The 24,262-nt window shown below is 36.9% G+C and overlaps 1 protein-coding gene across 1 annotated transcript in view; it reads right to left on the bottom strand.

Annotated features, from left to right (window-relative positions):
• Positions 1-24,262, bottom strand: part of LOC114649345 (kinesin-like protein KIF13B) — a 664,407-nt gene that overhangs the window by 83,930 nt on the left and 556,215 nt on the right. Inside the window, exon 34 of the mRNA XM_051924704.1 lies at positions 16,122-16,199. Coding sequence (XP_051780664.1) covers positions 16,122-16,199 — 78 coding nt within the window. The remainder of the gene's footprint in view (positions 1-16,121; positions 16,200-24,262) is intronic.

Here is a 24,262-nt window from a genome sequence, read left to right as displayed (position 1 = left end):
ATTTATGAGTTTAGCACACTATATACACATCCAGTCCAACATAATAAATGTCACTGCTGGACACCAAGAAACAAAAGAACATGAGATAGTCTTAATAATGGAGAAAAAAAAAACTGTTACAGTTATTATGACAGCAATATCATTTGCCACAAAAGCAACTCTAGTAGTTCTGTTAAGCCGTGACAGACAGAAGGAACCTCTTTAATGGCCATACTGCAAAAGGCTATACTTCATACATTTGTTTTAATTGGAAAGTTTTTGAGATCAACCACAATGTATACAGTGGACTTTAGGCATTAAAAAATCTCTATTGGGAGGAGGGATTAAAAAGGCATACTCCACACAAAAATTATACTGTTTTTATATGTTACTTGACCTATGTGTTTTGTAGCAATGAGAAAATTTTTTATCTCATGTTTTTGTGGAGAATGGAGAAAAAAAATGTTACCCTATAAGCCAATGTTGACCAATGCTGTAAAACGGCAAATTATATGAAAAAAAATCTCACGTTACTTGTGTTGCATAATCCACAAAGTGGATTTCAATTCAAACAGTCCCTGCATCCTGCTCTAGCTCCCCTTTTTAACTATTTTGTCTCTTTGCATAGAGAACCCAACCACAGGGGATGCCCAAACCAGTGTGTTTCTTCGTGCCAGTACCAAGCCCCGATAAATGGGAAGGGTTACTTGAGGATGGCCATCCAGTGTAAAATTTTGCCATTTCCATACTGGACGGGTCGAGGTCCGGGTTAACAACGGAAATTGGGTTACTGCTGGTCGAAGAAGGAGAAGAAGAGAGGGGGACGGTAAAGAGAGTGGAACTGAGGGCTGGAACTTTAAATGTTGGCAATATGACTGGTAAGGGGAGAGAGTTAGCTGATGTGATAGAGAGGAAGGTTGATATATTGTGCGTGCAAGAGACTAAATGGAAGGGGAGTAAGGCCAGGTGACTCTGAGGTGGATTCAAATTGTTTTATCATAATGTGGATGAGGAGAAATGAGGTAGGGGTTATTCTGAAGGAAACGTATGTCAAGAATGTTTTGGAGGTGAAAAGAGTGTCAGACAGAGTGATGATTATGAAGCTGGAAATGAAAGTTGTGATGAATTTTGTTATTGCATATGCCCCGCAAGTTGGGTGTGCGATGGATGGATGAGTTGGATGAAGTGAAGTGTACATGAAGTGCACTGTGAAAGAAAAACAAAAAAAAACTACTTGCAAGCTATGAAATATTAAAAGCTGTTTTGCTCTAACAGCAGGTTAGACATACAGGCATCTGCCATAAAACAGGGTGCAGTAAAGTGACTTAGGACAATTTCCTTTTCAGGAACACATCTATTAGACACAGGAAAGATGACCTTTCCTTCTTTAGGGTCCATCAAGGGGAAGGGTTAAGGGAGAAAATATAAAAAAGCTAATTGAAAAAGGGAACTTTGCTCTTCTGCCTTGCAACATAGAATCCATGTACTCATCTGTGATTGAATAAAAATCTAATTGATTGAACTATTCCTGTCTTCCTCGGGTGGTTTCTTCCACAGTACCCAAGGGGCACAGAGTGGTGATTGGAGAAGATTTCAATGGACATGTTGGTGAAGGGAATGTAGGAGATGAGGAGGTGATGGGTAGGTATGGTGTCAAGGAGAGGAATGAAGAAGGTCAGATGATAGCGGATTTTGTGAAAAGGATGGACATGGCTGTGGTGAATACGTATTTTAAGAAGAGGGAGGAACACAGGGTGACATACAAGAGTGGAGAAAGTTGCACACAAGTGGATTATATCCTATGCAGGAGGGTCAATCTGAAGGAGATTGAAGACTGCAAAGTGCTAGCAAGGGAAAGCGAAGGAAGACTGCAAGGATGAGTTCAGGGAGGAAGTAAGGGGATAAGGTACTGGGTAGCAGTGAAGAGCTGACAGACAGCTGGGCAACTACAGCAGAAGTTGTAAGGGTGACAGCAAAAAGGGTGCTTGGCGTGACATCTGGACAGAAGAAAAGGAAATCTAGTGGTGGAATAGAGAAGTACACAGGACAGTATTCAGACGACGAGGTTGGTAAAGAAGAAGTGGGATATTCAGAGAGATGCAGAAAGTAGACAAGAGTACAAAGAGATAAGGCGTAAGGTGAAGAGAGAGGTGGCCAAGGCTAAAGAAAAGGCATATGATGAATTGTATAAGAGGTTGGACATTAAGGAGTGAGAAAATGACCTGTACCGAATGGCTAGACAGAGGGGCCGACCTGAGAAAGATGTGTAGCAGGTTAGGGTGATAAAAGATAAAGATGGAACTGTATTCAGAAGTGAGGAGAGTGTGTTGAGCAGATGGAAAGATTACTCTGAGAGGCTGATGAATGAAGAGAATGAAAGAGAGAGAAAAAGTTGGATGATGTGGTGATAGTGAATCAGGAAGAGCAATGGATTAGCAAGGAGGAAGTAAGAACAGCTATGAAGAGGATGAAGAATGGATAGGCCATTTTTCCAGATGACATACCTGTGGAAGCATGAAGGTGTTTAGGAGAGATGGCAGTGGAGTTTTTAATCAGATTGTTTAATGGAATCTTGGAAAGTGAGAGGATGCCTAAGGAGTGGAGAAGAAATGTGCTGGTACCGATTTTTAAGAATAAGGGGGATGTGCAGAACTATAGCAATTACAGGGGAATAAAATTGATGAGCCACAGCATGAAGTTATGGGAAAGAGTAGTAGAAGCTAGGTTAAGAAGTGAGGAGGTGATTAGTGAGCAGCAGTATGATTTCATGCCAGAAAAGAGAACAGCAGATGTGATGTTTGCTCTGAGGGTATTAATGGAGAAGTACAGAGAAGGCCAGAAAGAGTTGCATTGCGTCTTTGTGGACCTGGTGAAAACATATGACAGGGTGACTTGAGAGGAGTTGTGGTATTGTATGAGGAAGTCAGGAGTGGCAGAGAAGTATGTAAAAGTTGTACAGGATATGCACGAGAGAAGTGCGACAGTGGTGAGGTCTGCGGTAGGAGTGATGGATGCATTCAAAAAGGGAGTTGGATTACATCAGGGATCGGCTCTAAGCCCTTTCTTATTTGCAATGGTGATGGACAGTTTGACAGACTAGATTAGATAGGAGTCCTCGTGGACTATGATGTTTGCTGATGACATTGTGATTTGTAGCAAGAGTAGGGAGCAGGTTGAGGAGATCCTGGAGAAATGGTGATATGCTCTAGAGAGAAGAGGAATGAAGGTCGGTAGGAACAAGACAGAATACATGTGTGTAAATGAGATGGAGGTCAGTAGAATAGTGAGGATGCTGGGAGTAGAGTTGGCGAAGGTGGATGTTTTTAAAGACTTCGGATCAATACAGAGTAAAAGGGATTGCGGAAGAGAGGTGAAAAAGAGAGTGTAGGCAGGGTGGAATGAGTGGAGAAGAGTGTCAGGAGTAATTTGTAAAAGACAGGTATCAGCAAGAGTGAAAGGGAAGGTCTACAGGACGGTAGTGAGACCAGGCATGTTATATGGGTTGGAGTGGGTGGCACTGACCAAAAAACAGGAGACAGAACTGGAGGTGGTAGAGTTAAAGATGTTAAGATTTGCATCGAGTGTGACGAGGATGGACAAGATTAGAAATTTGTACATTAGAAGGTCTGCTCAGGTTTGACAGTTTGGGGACAAAGTAAGAGAAGTGAGATTGTGTTAGTTTGGACGTGTTCAGAGGGGAGATGCTGGGTATATTGGGAAAAGGATGCTAAGGATAGAGCTGCCAGGCAAGAGGAAAAGACGAAGGCCTAAGAAAAGGATGTCGTGAGAGAGGACATGCAGGTGATGGGTGTAACGGAGCAAGATGCAGAGGACAGGATGATATGGAAAAAGATGATCCTCTGTGGCAACCCCTAATGGGAGCAGCTGAAAGAAGAAGTCATCTCTTTGCATAGTGAGATGCATGAAACCCTCTCTTGTTTGCAGGGAGACTGTTGAACTCAGCCCTCAGTTTCTTTGAACAGCTGAAGTCCCCTGGCAGATGACCTTCATACTGGCCTACAGGTCAACAAGGCCATATTCATTGTTCATGACTGAATTTGGCAAAATTTTATCTGATTTGGCTATAAATTATGATCATGTAGTGTTGATGGGGGATTTTAATGTACACATCAATGTGGAAACTGACACTTTAAGCAAATATTTTATTTATATGTTAAAATCAATAGGATTTTGTCAGATTATCAATGGCATAACTCCTAATCATAACCACACGTTAGATTTCATTATAACTCAAGTATTACTCCATTAAGTTATTTCTGATTATTGTTTAATTATGTTTGATTTGGTTCTGCCCCAATTAGTACATTCACATAAAACAAAGTCAAAAACAAATTCTGCTTAAAAATCTACAGATATTTTGAAGTCAAGTGTAATCGTGGAAATAATCTTGATTAGCTAACATTAAATTATATAATGACCTTGCGATATTCTTTGGATGAAGTGGCTCCACTTATAACAAAAGTGACCAAAGCACATGGAAAATTACCCTAGTTTAATTATAGCACTCGAGCTCTTAAATTAGAGTGTCAAAAACTGGACCATAAATGGAGAACAACAAAGCTGCAGGTCTTTTGAACTGCGTGGATAGAGTGTGTTAAAAAAAAAAAAGAAAAAAGGCTCTCTTTAAAGCCCACTCAGACTACTATTCTAAAATAATAATAATCCTTGTGTACTGTTTAGAACAATGGCTAATTTAACAAACGGAAATTCAGAACTATAGTGCAAAATATCAGCAGTCATTAGCAGTTGTGAGGGATGGCCAGCGGTTCAGTCCGGCCGGGACGTCCCTGGAAAAGAAGAATGGAGGAAGGTAGCCTTTTCAGGGCACTGCATCCCCCGGGACGCCAGGTGGCAGCTCCCCTGGACAGCAACAATTCCCCGGATTCCCTCAGGGCATCCTGGGACATGGAATTCGTTTCCTCAGCCCTGTTGGGTGCCGTGGGTGCCACCAGGGGGAGCTCACAAAGAACCTGGGGACTCCTACTGTTACGACAACCCAGAAGTACTTCGGAATCATGAGGACGGAAGCCCACAGTACTTCTGGGCTACTTGAGGAAGGATGATGCGGCGTTTAACCCGGGAGGAACACTTCCGGGTCATGGACTATTTAAAGGACTGGTGAAGACCCAGCAAAGAGATCCGGAGTTGGGAGGTTGGGTGACTAAGCTGCTGGGAGTGGAGGATTGATTTATTGTATTGACTATTGTTGTGATTATTATTAGTATTGGAAAACTGTGGCGAGTGTGGTGCTTTGTGCACTGTATATGAAGAAAGATATTAAAATTCTTCTTGGTGCTTTTAAACGTGTGTCCTGGATGTCTGTCTGTGGGGTTTCACGGGGCAATAGCACCTCTAGCGTCCACACAATACAGAATTTATTAACTCTTTTAATGAGAAAATCAATCTTAACATCACTGTGCAAACCTCATACTAGTTTGGGAAACCCTGTTTATTCCTTCATGTACAGTTCTAAACCTGTCCTAAACCTGTTTAAACAATCATCTAACCTACACATACGCCTCCTCAACACATTGGTGCCCCTCCAGTTTAGACGTGACCTGTCATGGCAGAACATGTCTGATCTGTTCCAAAAAAAAGTCCCAATGCCCCATAAACTTACTGTATGCCATTCTACCTTTACACCAAAATTTGAGCCATGTGTAAAGCCTTTTGATTTCCTCAGTCTTACATGGACTGGCACATCTGCTCATTAGCCTGGCACCTAACTCTTTAAATTTGTATCACAGAACTGACAGACTGCTCTTATGTATGTCATTTGTTCCAACATGGACAGAGGCAACTGTATCCACTCCCTGCTCTGACCAAGAGCCTATGAACCCTTCCCAGGGAGGCATCCGAGTAGCTGTGAGTCAAGCTAATTCTTGGTAGCGAGAACCAATCAGATCGCTTTTCGCTACCAAGATTCTACCAAGAACTGAAAACACGTGCCAATCACAGCTCATATCGCCTACCAAGAATTGACCACTCACAACCTCTTTCAGCTACCAAGAATTGGCCAATGACGGCTCGGTTGGCTACCAAGAATTGGCGAATCATGGCTTGTGTCAGCTACCAAAAATTGGAAAGGGTGGACCAGACTCCTGTCAGTTAATGTATTCTGCAAATGCTTGTTCAAGTCGGCACACAAACGCTTTGCATTTAGTTTTGAACATTTCTAAAAATGTTACTCATGAGTCTGAGTCTCGGTTTGTGGAGATAAATACCATTAAGTAAAAAAATATATTTAATTTTGTCGTAAAAGTTTCATAAATGTATTCATTATTGTTGATTAACCAACCCTTTGATCTGCTATTACCTATGTGACATTTTGTTTGTAATTTGGTAGTCTAACTGAATTATGAACAGATTTACGTATTTACATTCATGTATGCATTTTTAAAATGATTTGTTAAACATTCTTGGTGCAGTTTATTACATTTATTAAATATGTGTGCAAAATGTGTAAAGAAATATATAATAATGTACAAATATAATAAACATTGGTGAACTGCATAATCATAGTTTCATTTTACAGGATGAGCTTTAAAAACTAATAATAATAATAATAATAATAATAATAATAATAATAATAATAATAATAATAATACGAAATGCTGTATAGTTATAAAAATACAAATCATTGAAACTGAAAACTTTTTTTTTCTTGACTTCATTTTTGCCAGTTTAAAAACTTTTTTTTATTTAATTGTTTGGGTGAGTTCATTTTTAACTGAAAAGATAGATGAACCATGTGTATATATTTCCTACAGAAGATCCCAAGATAGTCTTTCTAGTATATAAAGACCAATAATTCTTAATTAATTACTGCAGTAAAAATATAATATATATATGTTGTATGATTTTTTATACTTAATTTCACAAATTGTTTACATCAGTGCTAATATAGAATAATGATAATTCTATATTAACATTGATGTTATAAAAAATGCTTATAAAATAGACCTACACCTTTAATACTCTGACTATTCTGATCCTGCTGTAGAACAGGGATGTCGAACTCTAGTCTTGGAGGGCTGCAGTGTCTGCAGGTTTTTATTCTAACCATCTCCTTCATTAGTGACCATTTTTTGCTTACTAATTAACTTTTTTTCTTTAGTTTTAATTAACTTGACTCAGGCCCCTTAGTTGTTTCTTTTTCCTTACTTAGCAGCCAAACAATAATGGGACACAAACCAAGCCACCACATGACCAGCTCACCTGTGCCCAACACACAATATCTGAAAATAAAGAAAAGTGAAGGTGGTTTCGGTAAGGTTGATCTCTCAGGTCGCCAAAACCTTTTGATGATGTTCTTAGAAAAAACAGAAAAATTAACAGTTTTGCAAATGTCTGCTATGGCAGAATGAGAGCAGCAACAGGCCATGGAATTAAATAACAGGTTTAATTAACAGCAAGAATAAGCTTCTTATTACGAAACTGGTAGGAGTGAAATTGGTTCGAGTTTGAAGCCCCAATTTAGCTTGTCATCTGTTGGCTCATTTCATGTATCACTTCTGCTTGGCTGTCATTTAATGAAGAAAAGAATTCAAAGGACTGAATCCTTAGAAACAGGGCTACTAAAATGAAGAGACAAGAAATTAGTAGTGAAAACTGGACACCGATTAGGAAAAGGGTTAGAATGAAAACCTGCAGCCACTGTGCCCCTCCAGGCCTGGAGTTTGACACCCCTGGAGAAGAATGCTCCCTGTTAAAGCATTAGCTGAAGAGTAATAAATGGTGGAGCTGGACAAGCTTTTTCTCCTGCCTGATTACAGATTTGACTTGTTAGAGGGTTAAGTTCCTTTCCTTAATTCTTCTTTTGGCTGATCCTGTTAGGGGTTACCACAGTGGATCATCTTGTTCCATATATTCCTGTCCTCTCCATCTTGTTCTGTTACACCCATCACCTGCATGTCCTCTCTCATCACATCCATACACCTTCTCTTAGGCGTTGCTCTTTTCCTCTTGCCTGGCAGCTCTATCCTTAGCATCCTTTTCCCAATATACCTAGCATCTCTCCTCTGCACATGTTGAAACGAACACAATCTCACCTCTCTGACTTTGTCTCCAAATTGTCCAACCTGAGCTGACCCTCTAATGTCCTCATTTCTAATCCTGTCCATCCTCGTCACACACAATGTAAATTTTAGCATCCTTAACTCTGCCACCTCCAGCTCTGTCTGCTGCTTTCTAGTCAGTGCCACTGTCTCTAACCCATATAACAAAGCTGGTCTGACAATGGTCCTGTAGACTTTTGCTTTCACTCTTGCTGATACCAGTCTGTCACAAATCACTCCTGACACTCTTCTCCACCTGCACTCTCTTCTTATTTAAGATTGTATCGTGATTGTGACTGAGAGAATAAAAGTGAGAAAAAAAAAAATCGCTAACTTTTACATTACTTTTACAAGTACTAAAAATTTACACCGGCTGTTACAGACACAAATCAAATGTATGTTTTTATTGTATAATATTAACAATAAGAGCAGCTTACTACTCAAAATGGTAAATTTACATGGCAATCAGGATCGAACTGTCGGCCTCTTGATTACAAGTCAGCAGTTCTTACCGCTACACAACAGAAGCTGTCGTAATATCCTTGTACATTTGTGAAAGTGTTTATTTGATCTTTGGATTTCAGGCTTCACACATTATACAGTTTATGTCTACATTTTGTCATTTATTACTAAAACATGAAAAACGTTTCTGTTTTAACAATGTGTTTACATTGATTGTTGTAGACACGGAACACACATGAAATGCATGTGTTCCAAATAATATATTTTTTACCCTCTAAAACTCCAGCACTTCACTCCAACATAATCAAGGCTTGAGCTGGAAGAACTTTTTGGCCTTTCTGCAGTGGTGGGGGGGATGGTATAGCAGGCTGCTTGTGCTTATCGACACATTTACAAGACAAAAGACACTGATGGAGAAGTGCGAAGGGATTTAAGGTGGGCTAGGTTTATGAGTTTTTTTGTAGGCTTTGGTAATTCTAGTGTTAAGTGTGATTTTTTAGTGTGCTTGTTGTTCATATGTTCCTTGACAAATTAATTACTCATTAAAGGGTTTTATTTAATGAAAAAAGAAAAATAAACAACTATATCTGCAACATTGGATTCAAAGCACCGTTCGTTCGTTGATGACAAAGTTTTTTTTAAATTTATTTTAGAGATATTTTCTTCAATTCTGCAATGTGCCACGAGCGGGATTCGAACCTGGGTCCATGCAGTAACTTCTGGTAGATCTTCTTTCAAAAGTCGCAGCTATACCTCGACTCATGGGCGCAATCCTGGAGGCAGCACACCGTGTGAGGCTCTCTGTCTCTGGAGCAAACCTGCTCTTCAATCCCCCTAATAACTGAGTCCCCAATTATCACTGCCTTTCTCTTTCTGGGAACTGGTTTTGTGGCATGATGGGTCTCTCCTCATGCCCGCCTACCACCATAGAATCTTCAGAGACACTGTCCAGCTGTGCAAGGACCTGAAAATGGTTTGACACTTCCATTTCTGGGATTGATGCCCTCGGACAGTGTGCATCCTTTCGTTACCTTGTGCTTTGTGACCGTGACCCACCTCTCTCTACCTGTGTGGTCTGGAGTCTCCTCTCATGCCACCTTAGGGGTGCACACTATCTCTCTAAAGGACCCTTGGGTCAGGTCTGCCAATTCTCTTACTACAACGCAGGCCAGCCAAATTCTCCTCCAGTTCAGTGATCCTGAGCTTGAGGTGCTGGATCAGCTGGCATCTCCTGCAGATGCAGCCCTCATAGAAGTCTAGCTTCTCCAAGCCATTCTCTGAAAAGTCCAACATCTAACAGGACATGCATTACACTGGCTTCAGTATTAAATTTTGATGTTGGATTACTATAATTGCTCAATTTTTTATTAAAATTATATGATTTAACTTAAATGATAAAAAAAAAAAAATTAAGGCAAAAATTACATTAAAAACTTGTACTTAATTTACATTTTCTGACTCCTTAAGCTTCTGTAATATTCTCCCCCTTAACTTCCTGCTGTTTGTCCTTCTGTAAGTTTAACTTTACTTTTTCTCAGTTTGCTCTAACTTTGCTCCCCTCTTATTCCTTACTTAAAAAGTCTTCCATTCACACTGTTTTTTACTCCTTTGTATTAATGAACCCTTATGCTGTCACCGTCATAACTGCTCTACTTTGTGACTGCTAAGAACTGTTCAAACTAGTAGTTTTTTTTTTTTTTTTTTTTTAAACACACTTTTTCCTTTTAACTAAGAAAACTTACTTACTGAATACCTGCTGCTAGTTAATTCCTTACTGTCTTGTCTGGTGCCTTAACACTAGTCACCAGTGGATGTACTGCGGAGCCCTTCTCTTTACTGTTTCGAAGTAAGACATTGCCTTTATTCCCCAACTAAAGATTTATTGTTTCTGTTACTTATAAGTATTTGTTGCTACAACAAACTTACATAGATGCTGATATTAGCTACAGCTGCTTACTGCCCTGCCTAGCTGATGCTAGCTTGACAACAAAAAACAAGAACAAGTAACTTTTTCAAATGTTCCCCAAACAGTTGTTTTGTTGTTGTGTGGTCAAAACAAAATTCTAAAGTGATAAAAGAGCTTTAAAAATTCCCACACAGCTCCTTAGTGGCAACCAAAACACTCATTTTTAGGAGCAAAATGTATTTTTATTTAATTACCTCTCACACCACAGTACACAAAATCTCTCAGTTGTTTCTTTTCCATTTGCAAGGATGACATCAGCATATCAGTATGTCTCCTCTAATCAAAGGTGTCACAGAATGTGTTTTTGTTGCTCATTTATTTATGTATTTATTTAATTATATCTTCATTGATGATTTTAGTATGAATATGCTCTGCAATGGGGTTAGCAGTAACAGCAAATTTAATTACATTTGTTAAAGCTGGATTGAAGCTTTGATTCTAGAACCAGGGTTCATTACTTGCTTTATCTGTTGGCAAGTAATAGTGATTTGAAGACTTCTGATGAGTTAAATTTGGGAACCATTATCTTTAACCAGAAGCCTGCATTAATCACTAACAATATTTGTTTTATGTGTTCACTTACAATAGAAACATAAGCTGTCCTTTTATTGGATACATGCTGCGCCAACAACATTACATTACTTAAACGATAAAAGCAGAAAACATATTTACTTTGTATTCACCTTAGTCTCTACTTCAGAGTCCCACTAACTACACTGTAGTTTTTCCAAAAAGATTTAACACTAGAATTACCAGAGCCTACGAAAAAACTCGTAAATCCGTCCCACCTTAAATCGCGTCTTAAATCCGTTTGCACCTCTCCGCCAGAGTCCTTTGTCATCTAAATGTGCTGATAAACAAAAGCTACTAGCAGCCAGCTATTCCATCCCCCCACCGACTTAGAACGAATTTCTCCTAGCTCATGCCTTGCCTTGATTTGATTATCTGGGATTGAAGTGGAGTTTTAGAGTGGAAATAATATAGTGTTATTTGGAATACACGCATTTCATGTGTGTTCCATTTCTATAGTAGTCTGTGCAAACACATTTTTAAAACAGAAACGTTTTTCATATTCTAATAGTAAATGACAAAAAGTAGGCATAAACTATATAACGTATGAAGCCTGAAGTCCATATATCAAAGAAACACTTTCACAAAAGGTACAAATAAGAGAACACATGCGCTTTTATTCAAAAATATAACTGCACAAAAAAAAAAGCCGCGTTAGCATGCCACATTGACACTCTTACTACAACCGTCGCGGTGGCGTAATGGTATCAGCTCCTGACTGGGAATCAGAGGGTGGCGAGTTTGATCCCGCACGGCTCCACTTCGAGAAGTGAACTGCTCTTATTCTTACAATTTTAGAATAACAACATAAATTTGATTTCAGTCTGTAACAGCCGGTGTAACTTATGATACTTGTAAAGGTTAGCTTTTTTTTTTTTTTTTTTAAATTCACTTTTCATTCTCGCAGTCGCATTCAGAATCAATCCATACAACCCCATCTGACATAAAGATGCGCTATAGGTCTGCAGTGTACCACGATGCATACTACCGCCCCCCCCCCCCCCCCCCCAAAGGGTTCTGACACACAAACGCTGGCGAAGCTGCCTTCTTTGTATCTCACCGTCACTTGAAATCAGCAGTTCTTAGCTGCTTATCAATCCATACAACCCCATCAGACACAGCTGTTTTCACTTAAATAAAAGTGCACTTTTATTCAAGACTATAACCGAAGAATAAAGAAAGCAAGTTACAGTTGGTGGTTGATACAACAGCTTGCGTGGTGCAATGCTAAGAACTGCTGATTTCAAGTGACGGTGAGATACGAAGAAGGCAGCTTCGCCAGCGTTTGTGTGTCAGAACCCTTTTGGGGGGGGGGGGGGGGGCGGTAGTATGCATCGTGGTACACTGCAGACCTATAGCGTGTCTTCATGTCAGATGGGGTTGTATGGATTGATTCTGAATGCAACTGCGACAATGAAAAGTAAATTAATAAAAAAAAAAAAAAAGCTAACCTTTACCAGTATCATAAGTTACACCCGCTGTTACAGACTGAAATCAAATGTATGTTGTTATTCTAAAATTGTAAGAATAAGAGCAGTTCACTTCTCGAAGTGGAGCCGTGCGGGATCGAACTCGCCACCCTCTGATTCCCAGTCAGGAGCTGATACCATTACGCCACCACGGCGGTTGTAGTAAGAGTGTCAATGTGGCATGCTAACGCGGCTTTTTTTTTTTTGTGCAGTTATATTTTTGAATAAAAGCGCACGTGTTCTCTTATTTGTACCTTTTGTGAAAGTGTTTCTTTGATATATGGACTTCAGGCTTCATACGTTATATAGTTTATGCCTACATTTTGTCATTTACTATTAGAATATGAAAAACGTTTCTGTTTTAAAAATGTGTTTGCACAGACTACTATAGAAACGGAACACACATGAAATGCGTGTATTCCAAATAACACTATTATTTCCACTCTAAAACTCCACTTCAATCCCAGATAATCAAATCAAGGCAAGGCATGAGCTAGGAGAAATTCGTTCTAAGTCGGTGTGGGGATGGAATAGCTGGCTGCTAGTAGCTTTTGTTTATCAGCACATTTAGATGACAAAGGACTCTGGCGGAGAGGTGCAAACGGATCTAAGACGCGATTTAAGGTGGGACGGATTTACGAGTTTTTTCATAGGCTCTGGTAATTCTAGTGTTAAGGAACTGGATGCATAACTGAACATCAGGTAAGCTAATTTGTGTTTTTTTATTTAATAAAACAAAATTTGTAATGAAACCTGAGAGAGGCAATGTGTTGGATGTTGGTCAAACATTCAAATAAATGTTTTTCGCTGTGCTCTCTACACATGACAATGCTACCACAAATTCTATTATAGTATCTTACTCAAAAAAATAACATATAAACATACTGTAGGAATATACTACAAATGTTACAATTTTTGATTATTATAAGCTTATTAAAACAATCAATTCCCATTTATTCCTGTACTGCACAAATATACCAATCAACCCAGTGCACCGTACAACAACACAAATATGGTAAACAGAAATTTAAGCAATTACAAGAAACAAATAACAAAAAACTTACAACAGTAAACATAATTCAATAAACACATATTATTAAAGCATTTTTAAACTTTAAAAAAATTTAGAGGATCCATGATTGTTTAAAACTTAGTAACAACTAAGTCAACAACAACTGCATACTTCAACTATAAAACACTTAACATTTTCAAAAATGTGTACATCAATTACAAATCTCACTTAATTTACCATTTTATAAAAGACATCAAAGTTATATATTTTAAATCAAGGATACACTGATCATAATTATTAAGATGATTCAGAAATAAAAAAACGTGTCTTTAATATGTACTATATACATTTGCATTTTTGGGGAATAATGATTAAAATACATTAAATGAAGACTATTATAAATAACTGTTTCTTATAAAAGCACATACCTAGATAGCACTTTATAGAGGCAGTTTTATATTATCTGATGATGATTATTTTATTAATTTAATTCCATGCAATTCACATTATTATTCCATTAGTTATCTTACCTAGAACACCACAAAGCAGTGGGAGTTACTGTTTTCCTTTGAGACACATTTGTTGACATCTAAATGTGAGTAACATATAATTTACCCTTATTTTTCTTTTCATTTACACTTTTTGTTATTATACCTTTCAAATATTGAAATAATAATAAAGTCAAGGAACATTAGAACTGTTTTGTATATGTTACACATGTCTCTTTGCAACTGCCTTGGCGTGGTTGATCTCTGCCATTCTGTTTGTGAGTGTATTACTGACCACTCAATTTGGGCGCTGATGTTTACCAAAGGCATTTGTTGTGTGAGTTGAACTCCTGTATTATTTATATTATCAATTATCTCCAAATATTTGTGTATATGATCGACATTTACTGCAAAGTAATTCATGTTCTATCAAAGTTAAACTGTCTTTACATGAAACAATTTTAATTTAAGGGTTAGACTATCAATGTCTATCCCATTTTACATAATTTGACAGATAGACACTTCTCACCACAAGTCAAATTTTTGACAAATAATTGTGAGCCTTGATTCACCCCCATACCCCCCCACAGGGCACTTATTCAATGGAGAAACAGAGCTATGCAGGGTGTAGTAGTAGTGGAATAGTTAACTGTAACTGAACTCTGTCAACCAGTAGACAAAATCTAATAGCTTAGATAAATCTCTTATAATGAGTCAAGATTACTAGTCGTATGTAATCTAAACACTAATTTTTACCACTTTAAATTCATAGCATAACTTTTCAAATAATGACTGGGCAGAGATGAAAATGCAGCTTTATCTTTAGAAATAAAGCAGAATTACTGTCCATCTGTATTTAGGTATTGTAGCGCAATATGGCATCTTGATTCAGTGGTGGACAGGAATCTGTGAATGTTATATTGTTAGGTTTCTGTTGTTGACTATTAAGTCCCCCTTTTATTTTGACTGAAACTACCTTTAATGTTGACTGGTTGATGGAAAATGACAGTCTTCCCTGGGCAGCTCTTTGGAGTTCCCTGGGAGTCTATGTTGTACAGCTATAAATACCTGCTCAAACAATTTCTCTCTGGGCTACTGTACATTCCTTGCTCAGCAGAGAATAATGTACAATTGAAAGCAATGTTCAGAAAATCTGGGTCTGGGCAATGAAGATCATGGAGTGTGGTGCAACTATCTTCTGCAGCTCTTTCGTTACATTTTAGCCATAAATGGGCTAAATGACAAAGTATTTTATCAAATTACTTTGCTTAAAAATTAAAGCAAAAGGTAGATTTTCTTTAAATTAAATTTTGGAGGTCTTTACAATATGTTAATAATACAGTATATAGCTGTTATATAGTATTTCAGAATAAGAAATGCTTCAGGAAGTTTAACTGACGAACTCTAAAACTGATAGATGGAAATAGTTAAATCTGTAAAGTTAAACAGGAAATAAATTGTAATGAAAGTATCAGTCAAAAAGTGAAGTATGCCATAAAATACTACACTCAATTTCAAAACAAAGCTCTAATGAATGTGTATATTAAATAAAGATAATATATGCCTACATGCTGAGTTTTAATATTAAAATAGCAAAGATGTAAATGGGATTGTAAAGTTTTGTACAGAAAAAAATAATGTTACCAAAGTAAATTTAAATGTATCACAAACAACCAGCGTTGTATGTGTTTTAGGCTTTAAATGCAGGACTGGCAGTGTCCCAGGTAGATAATAATGAAACTCTTCAAGAAATGTTTTTAAGTTTTTTTACCCAGGACTTGTACATGAAAATCCCTATAATACTTTTTGTCACTCTTCCACAAAATAAAAATACTAAATGCAACAAATTTGAGGGTACTAAAATATGCCATAATGTTATTTAATGCAATATGTAAATTAGTGATTTGCTTTTAAAAAAAAATGAATTGTTTATTTGAATGTATTCATTACTAAAAGTGTCTTGGCTTAAATTCTAAACATGTCCTTATCTGTAAAAAAAAAAAAAAAAAAAAAAAAAAGGGCTGTAGAACAAATTTATTTTTTGTGTAGATGTTTATTAAAACTCATAACCAATAAAATCATTTTCATTCAATTTACCTTATGCACATTTGGAGAACTGTGGCTGCGTCTGTTATGTTTTCCCATTCCTTTATTAAGTTCTTTGACTGCAACTTCCTAGATTAAAAATGAAAGAAATTATAAATTAAATACATATGATTAGCTATTTTTTGTTTTAATGTAACTATTAAAAATCGTGTGAAAAACAATGTAATTATATCTTATTATTAATATAGTTGTCATCTAAAATTTAATTATAATACCTCCAAAAATATTGTAGCAGAGTTAAACGAGTAACAAATCAGAAGAAAGCAGTAAAATCAAACTATGCTACTGCCTGAAACCCTACCACATATACAGTTTACTAGGCTGAAGCACCTGTGAAGCCTCATCGTTTTACTGTTTTGGCCCATGAGTGAGGGAATCCACTGCAATCAGGTTTAACTGATTTAGTGACAAACTACAAACAATCTCGCAGTAAAAAGGTGGTATTATTTTCAAGTTAATTCTTGCATAGTGTTTTTTTTTACTGAGTACAGGCCAAGAGCATACACATAATCAGAAATGCAATATGACAAAAGTACTAAACCTAACAACATCTACATACAGTACATGGTGGGTTATACTTTCTTTTGATATATAAATTATAAAAATCAAATAAATACGTACCACTGTTGGCAATAGTAACAACACATTTTAAAAATTTTCAAAGAATAAAAAAATACCTCTATGAAAATGAAAATGTGCAAAAACAAATGTCTCATTTTAAATTAATTGGCTGTAAGGCATACATGTTATAAAAGATATTACTGCCATAATACTGTGAATTTCCCCTTGGGGATTAATAAAATATCTATCTATCTAATATTATTTTAATTTTTTAGATATTCTTTGCAAAAAAATGCAGTAAAAACTTGCAGATGATACCACTTGAAAAAAAATGACAAATAATCGCACTTCTAGAGGGCTATGGTGCACTGTTGTCACTTTTTTCTTTAATATAATTTGAACAAACTGAGACTGATGGGTATTCTCTCTAATTCTGACTTCGAGGTAAGGTGTTTATTTCAGATAAGAACCTATCTGTGCATGTTGATTAGCACATACAAGTAAGAGTTTCAGTGTACTTTGTACATGTTACAAAGTTGACTCCACAAACGTATGAACATTAGTAGGCATCTTAAATACAAATGACATGAATCTTCCCAAGAAAAATATCAAACAACTGTGGCACAATCACACCAAATAATTTTGTATAATAAACATCCCACCTGGGTTATTATGGTTCAGACCGAGTATTGTGTTTTTCGGAAATCAATTTATAGTATGTCATTCAATACAGAACTTATATTGATTTAACTTTTTTTTTTCTGCTTTTGACAAATAATTTCATGCCATAACATTTTTTTCTAGCCATCCTAGGCCATCTGACCATACCATCATACTTGCCTTTAGAGACTTAAAAACAAATCGTTACAGACCTTATTTTTTCTATTACTTGCATATCCATGGATAGGTAAATACATATTAATTTATTTATCTGATATTTTTGGTATGCCATGTCTTAATTATTCTTTTTATGTATTTCTAATTTGGTTTTCTTCTTATTGTTTGTTTGTCATCTTGCAAAGCACGTTGAGCTACATTCTTTGTATGTACTGTATATGTGCTATAGAAATAAGTTGTTATGGAGCTATCTTGGTACAAATCTAATTTCTGTCACCATCACCATAAGCTATCTTTGTAGGCTAGCAATCTAAATAGACTGCAACCCCTAACTAGTATGTTTATTAAAAAAAAAAAAAATCAGTTTGGTTTTTGTTTGGTCTCGTGCATATTTGCAAATTGTTTTCATAACAGACATAAAGGAAACTGCATATATTGCTAAACTAGAAGGTTATTTTCTCCTGCCTTCTGTAAAAGCTGTTTTTTTTAATGTATTTTGCATTTGGTGCAACATAAATAATAAAACAATAGCAGCAAAAGCAACACGGCATTGAGCTATAGCTTTTAACTGAATGGCTAAAAGTTGATATAGTTCAAATACATTGATGGAAGGGAAAGTTTGTCTTATTTGCATACTCTTATTAGGTCAAGGCAAACAGGAATCATGGGTGCTAAAAGCATTACTTTACTTCAACTTCATATAGTTTTGCAATTACGTATATTAGGCTAGTCAGTTTATTCGGAAACCTAAATTAAATGTACAAGTTTATGGGGCGCTGTGTAAGAGTCTGATTATATCATCTTCACCCATCACTGTGAAGTATCTGTTTTGCTTGGGAGTTTAAAAAGAAAGTTACTCAGAAACGCATTTGATTTGTATGATAATTGCTTTTCACCACTGTGACACAGATATGATTATTTTAGATATGGTGACCATAAAAAAGGACTTTTCATATTTAAATAATTTATTTACAAGCAGGTAGCTGCAAAAGGCTAATTTAAATACATAATTAGTCATGTGCAGTGAGGTTAAACAAGCCTTACAGGAGCCTTCCCCTCCCCCTCCTCAGAAAACACAGGAGACTGTGAAATAACAACAAGGAAAGATTTATTACTATTTCTTCCTTGTCTTTTAGCCATGTTTATTAAAGGCTGTTAATGTATTAAAAAATTCAATAACATTCGCCAACTATCAATTCCACATCTAACCAATACATATTGCAGTGGTGTTTCCACTTACATGAAACCCTAAACCCTTCTAAACATCTACATCAATAAAGACTGACATGATTCAAAGTACAGTACTTTGTTCATTGATTAGATAGAAAGTATGCCTTATACTCATGTGAAGCTGAGGCAAATAGGAACAATAGGTTAAGCACATCATTTTACTTCAATTTATTATACGTTTGTAATATATTAGGCTATTCATGAGGACTGTGAAGGTTAAATAAAAAGTCAATTAGCTCTATTTGTGTTACCCTGAAGCATTTTTCTTTTACCTATGTGACACAAATTGGATCAACCATATGTCATCTTTTTCCTGGATCTAAAAAGAAAATGCGTCTGGCTATGATTTTTAAATAGACAGAAAAGTCTGTGATTTTATTTACTTGAACCTCCCCAATCAAAATATTGTCACTATATTTTAGGGAAATGTTAAACATAAAAAAAGCCTTCTATTACGGCTCAGTTGCTATGTGTTTTCTGAAATGTCGTACCTCACATATATCTATCTATTTATAAAAAAAAATCTTCTGGGAAGCAAAAGCAAGGCTACGATACGTGATCTTCTTGAAAGACATTTAAAAGATCTGCGAGACCATGGTGCATCTCGTGGGGACTGTAAACATGAGACTTGGTGCCAAGAGATTGTCCAAGGGCCGTAGCAAAAAGGACAGTGGCTTTAAAAAGATCGAAGGGCAGCGCGACAGCGGCCTGCCGCCGCCGACAACGCGAGCAGCGTTATACGTCCTGCAAGAAAGAATTTAACGACGCCCGGGGCCAGAAATAAAGGAAAGGGATTGTTTTTTACAACGTCACGCGAGACCAGGCAGTGAGCCATCATTTAAAAGGAATCCACAGACCTCTAACCAAGCAGTTGTTGGATTGCTTTTGGCAGACAAGCATCATGTGTTCTCAGCTCTTAAAACAACGACATGCGACAGGCAGAAGAGACAGCTCGCAAGCAGCAGAAAGACAGCAAATGATCCAAAGGCATATCCTTAGCGTGTATTCAGATGCCCAACCCCCCCCCCCCTCCCCCCACAACACGAGCAGCATTATACGTCTGGCAAGAAAGAGATGTAACCACGCACGTGGCCGAAAATAAAAGACAAGTATTGTTTTTATAAAAAGTTTTTAAATTAAAAGTGAAAATAATGCATATGTAATAATTCCCAAGAAAATAACAATCTCTTTAAATTATAGATTGCCTGCCTAAGGTAAAGTCATCCCCGATGACTGGGGATGTGGGAATGAGGGGTCCTTTCATCGGATTAGCACTATTTCAGATGTGGAATGACAAAATGGGGGAGGCAGCTTGATGAATGAGGTCTCCAGGACTTAAAACAAATCCAAATCATATTATGTGATATCATCTAATGTGAAATTCTACTCTGTACTTCTAGAATTTTTTTTTATACTGTATTGAGGATTTATTCTGTTCTGTGTATTATACTGAATTGTATTGACCCCCTTCTTTTTGACACCCACTACACGCCCAACCTACCTGGAAAGGGGTCTCTCTTTGAATTGCCTTTCCCAACGTTTCTTCCATTTTTTCCATACAAGGGTTTTTTTTTTGGTCTTCTTAGAGGGTCAAGGCTGGGGGGCTGTCAAGAGGCAGGGCCTGTTAAAGCCCATTGCGGCACTTCTTGTGTGATTTTGGGCTATACAAAAATAAACTATTGTATTGTATATCCGGTAAACCAAACACGGGGGTGGGCAAACGAAGTGAGCAGGGGGCGGAGCCCCCTAGTATTATTCTAAAAGAGTCTTGCAAAGTGGGTCATCTTTCTAGCAAGCACCATGAGCAAGGCTAGAACAATAAGGCCAGGGCACCAGGGCATTCCTGGTTGATATCTCTCACATTCACACAAACACACAAATAGAGGCCAATTTCAGTCCACCTAACCTGCTTGTCTATGTACTGTAGAAGGAATCCAGAGTACCCATAAGAAACCTGGGCAAACAAAGGGAAAAAGTTCTGTTCTTGTTGAGCACTGACTATGACATTACATTCTAGCTTTCTGTGCTTCAAAGTCTTCCCCATCCATCCACTTGTGAAGCATTATTACTAACACTTGCAAGTGATTACAATCAGTCTAAAGCATTCCCACCCCTATGTTTTCAGATACACACGTATCCACAGTTGAACAAGCTTAATCCAATCAAGAGTTTGAGGTGGCTGAGCAAGGTGGACTTGGAAAATAAGACTTGTGAAAAGAATAGAGATAAAGGCCATCAACTCATAGAGGGAGAGGCAAGTTTGATGTACCACGTGAACATCACTGAGAGAATAAAACTGAATAATAAAAAATCAATTGCAGCACTCTTTTTCTCTGGCTGGCTCTGTACTCTGAATGCCCAAAATTAAATACAGATAAACACATCAGATATGCAAACTAACCGACAACTAAGACTGAATTTCAAGTCCCAGTTGCTGCTTGTATTGAGCTTGCATGATCTCCTCGTATGAACAACAGTTTCCTCCCACAGTCCAAAGACATGCAGTTTAGGTGGACTGGCGATGTCAAATTTGCTCTGGTGTGTGTGTGTGTGTGAGATGAGCTGGTGCCCATTCTAGGGACTGCCACACTTTGTGCTCAATGCTAATTGGGATAGGTTCAAGCAGTCCCGCAACCCTGCTCAAGATAAGCTAGTTTGGAAGATGGATGAAAGGATTATGAGTTACATGCTGACTTCAAATAGTTTACAGTGAGGACACCTGTGAGTTCATCATCTCAGTGTAATTATTCAAACAGATAGCGCTGTAGACTGGAGACATTATGGGCAAATTTATATGTAAAAACATGTGGATACAAGAGAGACTCTGCAAAGTTCTCTCAGAAAAATACTTGCATGAGGCACATCATTTCATCAAACATGTAGCAACTGGCAGCAATAGCAGGCTTTCTACTTTTCCTTTTCACAAATCTCTAAAATGATCCATGTCACAGAAGTGAAAAAGCATTACTTTGCACATTATTTGAAAAATGTGAACAGCATTTATTTAACTCACCAGCATAACAGATAACTTAAAAGTGATAATGCAAAAATTATCATAATCTTACTGCATTACCTCCAAGAACTTGTAAACTAATAACAGGTCCCTGAAATAAACTGACCGGCCTAATATAATATCAAAAATATATAAAATTGTATAACAATTCTACGTTACGATTCTTTTTTGACTCATCCCACACAGTTATTCAAATAAGGTACTCATTCCATCCAATCAATAAACAATATCACAGTATATTTTGAATTAAATCTTCCTTTAGCAATACAGTCAAAGCCTACAGCGCTAACTATGCTGCTTTGTTGACTGAGTTTTATTGTGCCTGTCCCTCCCCATGTTACACCAGTCCAAATATTATTGTTGTTGGTGGTGGTTTTGATTAATTTATGTTGTAGCCTCTATCTGTTTGCCCTCCCACTATGTTTATAAGTTAGTACTTGTGTACTTTATTGATTGTTGTGACAATTACGAATATTTTAAACATTTTTTTAAGCATTAGTAGTATAAGTCCAGCATAAGGCAAAATCTATTTCTTTACTACTGAAGTACTAGGGTGTTGTACCGTGTTAGCCATTATGAATGTAGAGAAAAGCCAAGCAAAATGACACCTTTTATTGGCTAACTAGAAAGATTACAATATGCAAGCTTTCGAGGCAACTCAGGCCCCTTCTTCAGGCAAGATACCTGAAGAAGGGGCCTGAGTTGCCTCGAAAGCTTGCATATTGTAATCTTTCTAGTTAGCCAATAAAAGGTGTCATTTTGCTTGGCTTTTCTTTACTACTGAATAGAAGGCTAGCTCCATTCTACACTTACATTACCAGCCACAAAGCATGACTTTCATTGAAACCACAATAAAGGCCATGAATAAAAAGAAATTAAACTTAAACAAAAAAAAAAAGCCCTGTATTCCCAATGAGACTATAGAAGACGGGAGCCAATATTGGTCCAGTTCTACAAAGCCATCATTGAATCCATTCTGACCTCATCTATAACTGTCTGGTTTGGTGCTGCCACTATTCAGGCTAAGACCAATCTGCAGTGCATCATCAGAGCCTGTGATAAGATGATAGGCTGAAACTTACCTCACATTCAAGTCCTATAAGAGTACAATGTAAGGAGGCAGGCCACATTGCTGATCTGAGTCACCCAAGGCATCACCTATTCCAAAGACTTCCCTTTCACAAACGCCTTTGTGCATTGAAAGATAAAACAACACGTCACTTAAGCAGTTGTTTTCCACATGCAATTATTCTGACTAATCAGGTCTGAGCTTCTACTCAGTAGCTACAGATGAAGACCTGAACACTGGACATTTTAATCCTACTGTTTAGTTTTTGTATTGCCCTTGTATGCTGCATCATATTTTGTCATTTTATATTTAATCTTTTTATATTTATCTTTTGTATTCTGTGTGACCCTTGTAAATTGCACCAAAATTATCAAGACAAATTCCTAGTACACATTAGTGTACAAGGCCAATAAAGAGAATTCTGATTCTGATAACCCTTTAGTTTAGCTCTCATGCATTCTCATGTCTTTGTGGAAGTCTAAGGAAAATTCACTTTGCATGGAAGAATAATCAAACTTCACACAGATGCTGACTGCACTTGGGATTCAAGTACATCAGCACTGTTAAATTTACACTATGTCTGCTGTGTAGACGATTTGCAAGTATGTAAAAGCAAAAGGTAATGCATCGATCAGCCTTTGACAAGCTAAGTTGCAACATGTTATATTAGTCTTTATGAACAATAAAGTTTTTAAAAATAAAAAAAGAATGTCAATGTGTTTCCAAAACAAACATTTGAGGTATAGTTTGTTGCTTACATGCACAATTTTATATTAATATTACTATCAAACAGAATTAATCAATGCCTTTCTTTATCATTATTGGCAAGGTATGTTCTTACTACCACATATTATGCATTAGAAAAGGATAAAACATTATACAAGAACAGTTTGATGAATTAAATATTTACAAAAATGATAGAATTTGGTTGTGTATATTGTAATTGAACATTTATCTACACATTGATAGCATTTTATGGCTTCAATTTGTAATGTGCCCTTGAATGGCTTGAGACACACAATAAAATAAAATGTATTATTGTATATTGTTTGCATCTTCTACAGAAAGAATTTACTTTTTAATTTTACCTGTGAGGATATAAGCCTGAAATGCACATATCATATTCACATAGTAGAAAATAGCAACATTTTAAAGTCAATAAAAGTCTAAATGGTGCTCATGTTAAATTTCATAATTTAAGAAAATATTGTTGCTGAGTCTAGGCCTGGATTTGAACACAGATTCATTGTGATAAGATGATTTTTCAACCTTTCACTGCTCTACGTGCTGGATTATAAATGCTAGCAGGCCAATTAAACATTTCACGGTGAAAACAAATCAGAAACTGTTTAATGCAAAAAAAAAAAAAAAAAAAAATCATACAAAAACCTGGTTGTGTGATGCTGACTCCACCATGCTACA

The sequence above is a fragment of the Erpetoichthys calabaricus genome, chromosome 3 (assembly GCF_900747795.2).
Source record: "Erpetoichthys calabaricus chromosome 3, fErpCal1.3, whole genome shotgun sequence".
Lineage (NCBI taxonomy): Eukaryota > Metazoa > Chordata > Cladistia > Polypteriformes > Polypteridae > Erpetoichthys > Erpetoichthys calabaricus.
This window is presented reverse-complemented; position numbering and strand designations above follow the sequence as displayed.